General features: G+C 42.4%; 1 protein-coding gene across 1 annotated transcript in view; it reads right to left on the bottom strand.

The window, feature by feature from the left end:
- Positions 1 to 2,221: 2,221 nt before the first annotated feature.
- RPGRIP1L (RPGRIP1 like) overlaps positions 2,222 to 12,758 on the bottom strand; it is a 92,471-nt gene continuing 81,934 nt past the window's right edge. Inside the window, exons 23-25 of the mRNA XM_077751334.1 lie at positions 10,582 to 10,666; positions 4,874 to 5,007; positions 2,222 to 2,899 (exon numbers count right to left, since the gene is read on the bottom strand). Coding sequence (XP_077607460.1) covers positions 2,739 to 2,899; positions 4,874 to 5,007; positions 10,582 to 10,666 — 380 coding nt within the window. The 3' untranslated portion in view covers positions 2,222 to 2,738. The remainder of the gene's footprint in view (positions 2,900 to 4,873; positions 5,008 to 10,581; positions 10,667 to 12,758) is intronic.

Genomic DNA, 12,758 nt, shown 5'->3' with positions numbered 1-12,758 from the left:
AGTGAAGAGAAATGTCCTTTATGTAAACCGCACTGTAAACCATAAAACTTATTTTTGTCAACTGCTTCTCATGACGGTGGCTGGGAATTTGACATTTCTACTACAGTAGGCAGAAAACCATGTAAAAGACACTCTCCCACATACCACATCACATCTCTATTTATACTTCCAAACTAAAAGCATTACAGCCCCCGAAAGTGCTGAGTGGACTGCGTACGTTTGCACCAAGAGCTGTAAGTTCACAGAGGCGTCGCCTTAAACTGGCGTCTCTGGGTGGCAAGGCCCCTTTCAGCACCCCTGCCTGAACCATGGCCCCCAAGCCATACTTCATGGAACAGGCCTGGCTCACCAAGAGAAAACCATTGCTCCGTAATCCAAAAGGCGGTGAACTTTTTTAGTGAACTCTGGTCAACACAAGACAGGGTAAAAAAAAACAAAACCAAACTCTTCTCAAACCAATTCTGAAACCCACTTGAAGCACCCCCATGATGGCATTCAATACGACTTACCCACTTCCAAATGTGTCGACAGCTATTCAATTACTTAAGAAAAGGAGACTTGGAAAAACATACGTTGTTGCAAGGTGAGCTATTTTAAAGCCAGAAAAGGGACCCCTGATAATCATATAAGCACACATGAATGCGAAAGAAAACACAGCCAGATCTCTAATCGTGTCTGAGGTATACATTCCACCCGACTGACAAGGTCTCAGAAGTTTCCTGATAAAAACTCCTTTCCACTTAAAGATCATAAGAGGTCAGTGCGATCCGGTTCTTTTCCCCGCAGAAAGGGTATTTAGTTTGGGATGTAACATTTTAAAACAATAATACAAACCTCCTGGAAGAATACCACAATAAATGTCTCAGAAGCCACTCGGTTAATCCCAGGGTATAATCCGGCTGTTTTAAATCACTGCAGGGAATATTATGGGCCTTAATGACACCGTAACTGCACGAAGCCAAAGAAAGCTAGAAAGAGAGGCCAAAAAGATGAGCTCAGAGCCAGCTGAAGTGACAACAAACATGTGGCTGTTTACTAGGACTGGAGAGGTTTAGTCTGCAGATGTTTGCGGTCTCGAGAAGGTTCCAGAGGAATGAGTTGTTATGAAGATTTGCAGAGTTTGATGAGAGCAAGATTCTTCTTGGAGATGGCGGGCCCCAGACAGGGAGGCCCAATGGTAGAGACAGATTTTATAGATTTCTGCGGTCAGATCGTACTCTACTGGGCCCACAATGTACATCAACAAATTAATATTGTACGGATGTCATTTCAAAGCCTCCTAAAGACGAGAGTCATTATTGAAGCCATTAGAGCACAGATGGTTCAAACTATATGCAGATATTCATACTTGCATTTTTGCATTATAGCTGCTTTTTTTTTTCTGTTGAACTGTAATGAATTGTCTCATAATCTATTCCATCTTCTTGCCATTAGCAGGCTTTGAATGTTCGCAAATAGGAGCAAAGAACTCATTTTCCAGAGCTTTAATCACACAAAGAGGGAATGCCTAATTCTCTAAATGAAATGGTCTGTGATCACTGAAGCAGAGATTTAATATATCACGGCAAATTAGGTAGATTTTAATAAATTACTTATCTCCCTGAATACTTTACATATGCTTAAGAAGGAACATAGCCTGTTTGCAAACAGTGAAAACCCACAGCCTATAAAAATCCTTTGAAGAAAATGACAAATAAAAAAGTAAATTAAAAAATGAAATGCATTATATCCTAGACCCCCAGAGACAATTCCTTTGCAGCATTGATTCACGGCTCCATTAAAAATATCAATTAAATCCTTCAGCGAGATTGGGTAAAAGCTAGAAAATTAACTTTCCGAGCGGCTTTTCGAGGATCTGGTTATCCAGATCCACTCTACCATTGTACAAGCTTGATGTAAATTAAAAAAAAAAAATGATAAAAAAGATATTCCTTTCAGGTTTAACTAAGCGTATCAGAATTTGAGCCATACTTTTAATAATTTCTATGTCATATGCTAAGTTTCTGAAGTATAAATTTCATGTACGTGCACATAGGTGCCTGTTTCCTCTTTACAGGCCCACATCCTGGGATCCCGCATCGCCCTGGCAAATACGTAAAAACCATACAAATGGGAAAAACTGTGATTTTTAAGAAAGAAACCCCAAAACTTGAAGTAATGTAATAAGTTGGTGCCAAGTCTCATTCTTTATATTTAATTGATAGAAACTGCATGCATCAAAGAAAATGCATACTGAGCTTTAATGTGCATAAAATGGATATTAGCATTTTAAAGAGGAAGATTAACACATTAATCCAAGTAATTTTCATATATTGCTTCTAATAAAATCTTCACAGTATAAAACTCTTAATGAGGCTAATCATAGGCATTCCATTGAGTGGGACGATTAGGGATGACATAAAAGTATTTCTTTTTCCTAGGTTTTCTAAGATTGATCCTTTTTGCTTATTACAAATAAAAAGGGGAATTGCATGTTGGTTCTTCCTAAGAAAGTGTTGAAAATGCAAATCGACTTTCTCATGCTAGCATGTGGGTATAAATTATTGAGAAGGCACTGCCCATGGAGGAGAGCTGAAGTCCTGAGGGGTGGCAGTCGTGGGAAGGAGGGAATAGCAAAATAAACAAATGAAAAAGTATACAAAACTTGAACACTGCCAATCCAGGCCTCCCCCTCCCTGCGTCCCATGAATTATAGATTATATACACCCGAGTAATTACAAAATCTCATCTCAGGGCTTTCATGCGAGCGTTTCCTCAGGAGGAGCGCTTCCTCTGGAATGGCTTCTTTCAGCCTCCAAGTCCTCTCTGTATTGCTCATAGACCGACCGTAGGGCATGGAGTGCTTCGACTGTTACCTTGAGTTTGCCGATACCTCCACCATCTGCCCGTGCATCCAAAACTAGGGAGGAAAAGAGCAGAGGAGTATGAATATCATTCTGCAGATTTTTTTCTTCAGAAAGGCCACATGAGACAGGAGTTGGAAAGATGAAAACAGGGGTGCCTGGGTGGCTCAGTCGGTTAAGTGGCCGACTCTCGATTCTGGCTGAGGTCATGATCGCAAGGTTTGTGGGATTGAGCCCTGACAGGTTCTGCACTGATAGCGCAAGGCCTGCTTGGGATTCTCTCTCTCCTCTCTCTGCCCTTCTCCCATTTATGTGGCACACGTACTTTCCCTCTCTCTCAAAATAAATAAATTAAAAAAAAAAGAAAAGAAAAGATGAAAACAGTCCAAGGCTCACTGGCATCTCAGAAATCTAACAAGCTGGTCATGTGTGTCTGAAGATACACATTGCGGGTCTATCACATGTGTACATACGCATTGTTTGTGGAGTTAAGACTAATTGTTGTGTGATCTAGCCTAAAGTTTACCTAGTGGAAGGGCTATAGGAAAACGATTCCCACGTAGGATCAGAATTTCTAAGTTAGAATAAATAAAGCCTGTAAGGGATCAACATACGACAATTCCATATTTTCTTTTAAGAACACCTTTAAACACAACTTGGTTGTACAAGCCTTAGGCTGACCTGAACAGACAGGGAGGACACAGGGCACAAGTGGTCCCCAGCTTGTCCCCCTGAGTTTACACCTCTTCTTTGGGACTCCTCACTGCTATGTCTGGCACAGAACACAGCGTTAAAATCCTGACCTGGTCGGTGTCTAATTTTTTGACTCTCTTTCAAAACATGGCCAGAGTAGCTGCATCGGGTCAGTATGGTCATTCAAGGACTCTCGGAAAGAGAAGATGGGTTGCTAAACAGAACCAATTGGAGAAAGGAGTAAGAACATCAAGCCGAGATTAATGTTCCTCATTTTTGTCAGACTCTCTTGGTTCTGGTGGTCTTTAAGAGGGTTGAGGGTAACATTTTAATCCTCTCATCTTTTTTTTTTTTTTCCCTGGGCTACACAAAGTTGTGGGCGAACCGTCATGTAGTTAGGTGTGTGTAGTTTATAAAGACTTCCCAGGATAGGTTTCCGATCTGGTTAATTACTTGGCTTGACCTTGACTTCTGAGTGTGTAACACACACTCAGGACAGGCAGCCTGACACACGAACCACAGATGAACTGTGGTGTAACAGAGTGTCTGGCGCTTAAGAGGTGCTCAGAGAAGTGTTCATTTAATGCACGAATAAATGAGTAAACAGGTCACGCTAACGTGCAGGGAGGCCGGAGCTCGGCCGTGGTTCTCCACTGACGGTGTGCCACCCGGGCCGTCCTCGTTACGGTTTCTCAAAGTCTGATCCAAAGAGCACCCTTCCTTTACATTGTTCTAAATATGTTCTGTAAGAACACAAAGGGTAGAAATTAAGCCCTCATGGGACTCACGCCTTTGAGGTGAAAATCCAGGCGAGTACAATTTTGTCAGGAATCCTCTCCTCCTCCCCGAGTCCTGCTAGGAAAGAAGTGACCGGTGCTGCTTGGAGTTACCTGCAGTGGCTCTCTCACTGGGTTGTAACATTGAATTAAGGAGAAGCTTTGCAAAAGACACTATAATGATGACTCAGAATAACATGCTTTGGCCGAAATAAGGCTCGACAGCATGAAGCTTCCATAAACAACACCAAAAAAACCCTCAACGGCCACATTTTTGTCACACACTCACCCCTAATACTAACAAAATGAATAATTCCTTGTGAAGTGCAATTAATTATTTTAAAATTTCTGTTGACTGCAAGGAAGGCAGAGGGGGAGGACGAGGGAGGGATTGTGGGGAAAAGCTTCCAGCTTCAAAAAAAAAAAAAAGTCAGCTTGAGTTGCAAAGGAGTCAACTAATGTGTGACTCAATGTCCCTGCGGCCAAGTGAAAAGAAGGTTTTAATAAAGAATTTGGATTTCAGCAATTGTTGTACAAATTGAGCAACCCTCCCAGCCATACCATCGATATTTTGCTCGATGATGTCTCTCCCTTTCTGAAACATGTCGGCGAGGTCAATGTCAGCAATGCCAATGTCTTCACACTCCAGGTCCTGCTCATCCTCTGGAGGGTCACTGACCACAGTGAAGTGAATGCTGAGAAGGGACCAAACAGAAAGCCACCACACAGTGAGAAAAAAAGTCACCATGAAACACAACTCCCAAATGGGGTTTTATTGCTAAGTATGAAATCTCAAAGTTTCCAATTATTCCAATAAAAAGAAAATTACATGAGGTTACAGAAGTTATTGTGTGAACCATTACAATTATTATAGCACGCCCAGCCTTCAAATGAACATAAATCTGCTTTTCCAAGCGCCGATTAACATTTAACTCTAGAATCTGAGAAAATTACTAGGCAAAGAGAAGAGGCAGATCTTCGTTCTAATACACATTATCTGATCGTATTTTGATTTGACACTTCTTTTTTTTTTTTAACATTTACTTTTGAGAGAGAGAGAGCAAAAGAGAGAAAGAGCGTGCTAGAGAGAGTGAAAGTGGAGGAGGGGTAGAGAGAGATGGAGACACTGAGTTCGAAGCAGGCTTCAGGCTCTGAGCTGTCAGCATAGATCCTGACTGTGGGCTCGAACCTATGAGCCATGAGATCATGACCCCAGCTGAAGTTGGATGCTTAACCGACTGGGCCACCCAGGCGCCCCGACACATCTATTTTTAAGTTAAAAAGATGAAGTGGAGAAGGACCAGGGAGATCAGGGCACCATTTTCAAAAGAAATGCACCATTTTCTATAGAAACGACCACCTCCAGAGTAGCAACTGAGAGGATTCTCCAACTCCCCGTGTTCCATGAATTGCAGGCGCCGCACTCCCAGGGAACATCCCGAGTCATGTCAGGTAAACGTGGTGGCTCTGCCCAAGAGCTACATGGAATGTTTGTGTTACTTCAGCAATGGTTTAGCTCACAATCATAGCATCCAAGTTTTATTTTACTTTAGACACATAATTGTAAGGTTCTGATGGAGCTGATTTGAATTAGTGGCTTGTGTGGAGGCCAAACACACTTGGATTGACCAAATGACAGGAATTTACAGTGAAGTACTCTTTGGATATGTGTTGGCAGCATAGCCTAAACCATGGATGTGTGTAAACTACCATTTTAACCATTTTCAGAACGTATCCCTCCCAAATCAGATACAAAACAAGAAACACGTTTCTTAGGTAATGCTTCTAGATGAAATTCTAAGTCTCTGAGAAATCATGCCTTGAAAAAATATGCAAAAGGAACATTCTTTCCAAACGCTTAGAGGTAAACATGCTAGTGTTTAACTAACTTGCTGCAAGTAAGTATTCAACATTTAATTCCTTTATGGAGTCCCTGTTTTTAGTCAGCAATACATTTTGATTAAAAAATAGAAATCCCTTTCGTTGAAATCAAAGGCAATACCTATTTGCACGGTAATTGTGAAGAGGACAGATGCTGGTCTGTTAAGTGGATACGCTGAATGGTTTATATGATGCATAAAATAGAGGGATTAAGATGGAATGGTTAAGGGCATCCATTCTGAGTTCCAATTTCTGCTCTCCTACTGTTAGCTCTGTGACCTCGGCCATGGTGTTTAACCTCTCTGATCGTATCTGTAGAATGGGAAGAGTTATGCCTCCTCAGGGCTCTGGTGGGGGCTCAAATGAGATGATACATGCAAACAGTGCCTGGAACACGGTAAGCACAGCGTTTGCACTTTTGTCACTATTATTTTCAATCTACATTGAGCTGCTTAAACTTCTCCATTTCTAATGGAAGAGAAAAAGACCTGTGGAATGCGTGTTTCTGTTGAAAACTGAAGTTGCCAAATCATACGATGACTGTATCAGTCAGTCCAAGCTGATGCACACTGAACATCCATCCAGAAGGCTTACAGAAGAGACAGAGGCTGTGCAGACTGTACTTATATTGGTAAGTGTTATGCTCCTGTAATATCTTGGATTTAAGGATCATATGTCTATCACTTTACAAATGCAGACCATTACCTCCACTGAATATATGAGAATTCTGAGACAAAAAGGAAAAAAAACCCCTTCTAAATGCCAGAGAAAGGGCTAGAAACCCAAATTCAGTATTTCTCGTTTTGAATTCTATAGAGGGCAAAGTGAGATGTCAAATAGGAAATTAAGAAACTATGAAGTTAAGCTTTTAAAAGGAAAGAAGGTGCGCTAAGATAATATACAAGCTGCAGTCTGGCTTAGGTTAGACTGCGCAGAAGACCTCTGCTGCTCACCTTTAGGCCAAGACACAGAAGTGGGAACCTTGCTTCGTGTCCTGAAGAAGACCCAGTCTGAAGCCCGGGACAGACACACGGTGCCGCAGGGAGGTGAGACAGGCGTGCCACCTGGGATGCCCCTGCCTCCTCTTCCTCCCTTGCCCTCTTGCAAAACTCTCCTGTTCTCAGAGAAATCTAGACACAGACCTCTATGTCTTCCTGTGTGCCTGGAACTCCCTCTGCCTGGAAGGGTCTTCCTTGGGCTGTTCATGACCTTACTGGGTTGTCTCATCCCTCACTAACCCATTTTTTGTCACCTCCTTAGTCCTGCCTTCACTGTTCTATTCTAACTTGTTTAACTTTGTCTTTGTACTTCTTCTAATACGTAATCCATTTACTTGTTGATGTCTGTCTCCCTCAGTGGGATGTAAACTCCGTTTAAGTGCAGGGACTTTGCTTTGTCCGGCATTTAGCTCCTGACACCTAGATAGGGGATTATAGATCTTTTTCGAATTATTACTGAACTGCAAAATGGACGATCCTACTGAAGGCTGGCTGATTTCAAGAAGGCGTCTTGGAGAAGGCAGGCCCTGGGCTGGACATCAGGATTTAGACCTCAAATGTCACTTGCTGCAACTGAGGAAATCGGAAAGCACTAAAGCTCCTGAAATCATGTAATATTTTTGGTTCTTTCCTCATTCTGAAGTAATCCCTTTTTGTATAAAACAGGATAGCGGAGCCTAAGGGTTACCTGTGAGGGTTACATATTAGAATTCTGATGTCATGTTGGAGGTGATCTACAGAACATGTCAAAGAGAAGAAATGCAACCAGAAAAGAACTTTAAGTCAGTGTCAGAATGACTTCAAATAAGCACTTTCTCTCTCTCTTTTTAAATGTATGTTTACTTTTGAGAGAGAGAGAGAAAAACAGAGTGTGAGCGAGGGAGGGGCAGGGAGAGAGAGAATCCTAAGCAGGCTCTAAGCTGTCAGCACAGAGCCTGACGTGGGGCTTGAACTCATGAACTGCAAGATCATGACCTGTATTTATAAAAGGTGAGGGCATTCACTGGAATAACAATGGTCTTTTGGCTGTGGAAACATGTAAGCACGAACTCCTCCTTTTTCCTGAAGAAAAGGATGGTGTCAGGGAGAAAAGCAGGCCTGGCCGCCCCCTCCCACGATGCCCCCTCCCTGCCATGGAGGTCACTGGTGCACACCACAGCGCTGCGGGCACTTACTCGGCCACCAGCAGCCCGCAGTCGCTCTGCACCTGCGCTGCCTCTGTTGATTTTTCTCAAAACGACACGAACATTGGTGTCTCTAGGGCTCATTTACAGAATTTAGAGGAACAAGGATGGTCAGTGGGAGTCATTACATTTATTGTGGGCTTTGTTTAATTTTCAAAACTATTTTGGTTACCATTGGGTCTTCTGAGGAAAGGCAGGCCTACATTTAAAGCAGGATCTGTCTTTTAAAAAATACACATTTTTGAGGGGCGCCTGGGTGGTTCAGTCAGTTGGGCGTCCGACTTCAGCTCAGGTCACGATCTCACAGTCCATGGGTTCGAGCCCCGCTTCCGGCTCTGTGCTGACAGCTCAGAGCCTGGAGCCTGTTTCAGATTCTGTGTCTCCCTCTCTCTCTGCCCCTTCCCCACTCATGCTCGCTCTCTCTCTCAAAATAAAATAAAGACATAAAAAATAAAAAAACCCCACACTTTGGAGGAAACACAATTGTCCTCCCCTGCTGCGGGGTGCTACCAATAGGTTCAAACATCCCAGAAACAAAGTGAACACAGAGGGAGACAAGTGAGACTGAAAAGATCAGGAAGTTCAGCCCAGGGCTTGTCCATGGAAACAGGGCTCAGTCCTAGTTGGTGATGACCCAGCCTGTTAGCCATGGAGAAGCAGATGTCACGGTCAGTGCTGTGTAGTCACTTGAGACCTGGGATAACCCTGGGAGACCAATGGTATGTGAGGGGGCTTTGCAAGAAGCGCAGGTGTACAAAGTAAGTAAGTAAAGAATGACTATCAACCGTGCCGGAGTGAAAAACAGAGCTGCAGGCTAATTAACAGGGTTGTTTGAGCACCCCTTCTTCAAACTGAGATCCAAAGAATTGATTTATGTATTTCAAGGAGTTAATGAAAAAGCTACCATCAGATCCTAAGAGCTAAGAATTCCAGTCTCCCTTCTTAGAAGATCAAATACTAGTTTGGAAGCTCTTTTGAAAAATAGAATGCCTTTAACATTCACTTCATGCCCTCTAGGAAAAGAGAGAACTTGAGCCTCTTTCTTTCTTTCTTTTTTTTAATGTTTATTTATTTTTGAGAGAGAAAGAGACAGAGTGTGAGCAGGGGAGGGGCGAGAGAGATGGAATCACTGAATCCGAAGCAGGCTCCAGGCTCTGCACTGTCAGCACAGAGTCCCATGTGGGGCTCGAACCCACGAACCGTGAGATCATGACCTGAGCCCAAGTTGGACGCTTAACTGACAGAGCCGCCCAGGTGCCCTGTGCCTTTTTCGAAGGTGAACAGGGGTGAGCTCCATTTCTGAGGCTGTGTCATCTAAGGGCCACAAAGGCAAGGAGAAGAGGACAACAGAGAGATAACGGGTCCACCCAGACCAAGGGAGGAGAGCCAGCCCAGGGGCCGATGGGCAGCACCTTATATATCTCCTCAAAACGTACAACATGGGAGCTCATGCAGAAGCAGGAAGTTAGTTAGATCAGGGTTTTTCCTTCTTAAAAGGGTATCATTTCTCTACTGAACCAGAATTGCAATGTCTTCTGCTCAATTTTGCAAAAAAAAAAAGAAAAAAAGCATTGAAAAAGAACACGAAATGATGAATTATTAAACAATGATAGTAAGGTAAAATTAGTCTGAAAGGCTGATGAGCTATTCCAAATAATAATACTGCTATTACTCGTATTTCCACTGACGACAACAAACTCTTACCACCCGCTATGTTGTCAGGCTCCATTCCGCCCATCTCACCTGTATTATCTCATTTAATCCTTACAACAACCCTGTGTGGTATTATTACTTCCATTTTACAGATGGAGAAAATATGAGGCATGGGGTGCTTGTCCAAGGTCGGACAGCTAGTAAGTGATGAAACACGAACTTAACCTCAAGCCATTTGGCTCCAGAGTGCACCCTCAGTGCAATTATGTTCTGCTTTTACAGTTATACTCGACCGGTAATGGGGAACTGCATACATACTGTCTGCTCGTTTGGTCTGCAAGCACTGTAGGAACTTTACAGTTACTCTGTATGGTATGCAGGCCTACTGTATCTCTCAGAGAACGAGACCCTGTGAGGAAACATACTCATTTAAGGACACAGAGTGAATCAGAGAAGTCAGGTTCTCTGATTCTTCGTCTTGAGCTTTCTTTTGCCACACCACAGAGATCTATTTCGATAGAAGCCACGAGATAATTTAGAATGCTAAGTGTACCTTCTATTAGGCATCTCTTGTCTCAGTAGGATAGCTTTTAAGATGTCTCTCTTTGCTTGGTTGTTTTCTTTATCCACCAAGATCACTATACCAAAAAAAAAAAAAAAAAAAAAGAAAAAAAAANACCAAAAAAAAAAAAAAAAAGAAAAGAAAAAGAAATCCACAGAAGGAAGTCACATTAGTACCATTCTGTATTTGTATGAATACCTGTTTTGAGAGATACAAGTCATGCCACCTCACTCGTATGCCTGGGAAAAGAAAGGAGCTCTGGAAACCAGAATCAAATCTGAATAGTCATGTGATCTAATGTCATGTCAGTGGCAGGTTTATGTGCACACTGTCAGAAAAGATACAAGCAACATCTGAGAGTGCCACATCGCTGTCACTGCCTGTTAATGGCACTGGCAGTCATGACAGTAAAAGCCAGCGGTCTTTATTGCTTTGTATTTGAGGGATTTACTGCATTTTCTTTCACCCAAGAAGCAAGTGATAATGATAATGTATGGCAGAGAGCTTGTCCGTCCTGACAGCCTCGGTAATTTAATCCTTCTCTCCTGCCACAAGACACAATAAAAGAGGCATCTAGTGTTTGGGCTGAGGAAATCCACAGGCTGACGTTTGTTGGTGTTTGGCTGGGGGGTATGGGAGAGAAAAGTAGAGCAAGGGAGAGAAAGGCTTTTTAGGGTAGGAAGTTTGTCTTTGGTTTTTAAAGGTGCATGTCGGCACGCAGGAACGTGGCCAGACTTTACGTGGCTAAAATACGACATGAGATAGCTGATCTAAAGTCCCACCAGGAAGAAGGCAGGGAGCACTTGAAACTAAATAAGCGTCTGCACTTTGGGAAAATGGGATCTCAGAGTACGAACTCTCCCGTTTACAGCCTGATTATTTTTTCTCAGCTCGGCAGCCTTTCAGCTATGCCTTAGCTTCTGATGACATTTCTTTTCCACAAGCCATTTTGGAGGTAAAGTCTCCCCTGGGCCCAGCTCTCGATTCAGAGACTATCCTGATCAGAAGTACACAAAGGGTGAAAGAGACCATGACAATCCCAAAGCCAGACTCTGCTGGGAGACAACATATTTCATACTGAGAATGTGTCCCTGGACAATTTTAGTCCAATCTCAAATTATGATACTATCAATTCATTTAGTCATTTGGCTCAGTTGACATGCTGGGCACTGAGGCACGCCGGGTGGGAGACACGTAAGTGTCTGTGTAGGGGTGGGTTAAGGGTTTAAGAGAAATGAGAACCAAGGTCAAACACTGGCTCTTAGTTTACTGCTGTTTGCACGATGCAATATCAGTGAATGTGACTAATTATACAGGTTACTGAGATTTACAGGAATCAAAAAAAGACAAAAGGTGCAGAGTATTTTGAAAGTCCAGTGCTTTGCTTACCAGTGCTAAAAAGTCTTGCTAACAGAGACTTCCACTACTGCTGGGGGACTGGACCTCATTTTGGCCACCAGTACACCAAGCCGAACGGACACTGTTCTCTACATGGGAATTGTTTGTTTTTGCTTCAACCAATTCAAGATACGATTGAGCATATTTTTTTGACTTCAGAGTTCTAAAACTTAAAAGCCATAATGGTCTATGTTATTTCTGGGTTTTTTTGGTGACAATTTTTTGGATCATTTCCCCACCTCCCCTGCCAATTTTATTGAGATATAATTGACTGTTAACATTGTACTAATCTTCTGTATAACATAAGGATGTGATATATGTATGTATTGAGAAATGATTTCCACAATAAGTTTAGTTAATATCCATCACCTCACTGACTCACATTTTTTTACCTTTTGATAAGAACGTTTAAGATCGACTCTTGTAACTTTCAAATACACAATATAGTTGTTAACTAGAGTGGTCTGTGTCGGTTGAAGATGAGGGTTATCTCAGTGATTGAGAAAAACAAAAAAGAATGAATTCAGAGTCCAGCACCCAGCTAGTCTTTCAGTTAAACTAGGCCAGTTCTGATAAATCTCAGTAGCTTGAAAAAAACTTTTTTAATGTAGTAAAATACACATAAGATAAAATTGGTCATTTTAACCATTGTTAAGCATACACTCAGGGGCATTAAGTCCATTCACACGGTTGTTCAGCTGTCACTACCATCCACCTCCAGAACTTTTTCATCATCCCAAACTGAATCTCTGTCCCTGTTAAACAGTAAC

This window comes from Crocuta crocuta, unplaced genomic scaffold (genome assembly GCF_008692635.1).
Source record: "Crocuta crocuta isolate KB4526 unplaced genomic scaffold, BGI_CrCroc_1.0 scaffold124, whole genome shotgun sequence".
In the NCBI taxonomy this organism is placed as follows: Eukaryota; Metazoa; Chordata; class Mammalia; order Carnivora; family Hyaenidae; genus Crocuta; species Crocuta crocuta.
This window is presented reverse-complemented; position numbering and strand designations above follow the sequence as displayed.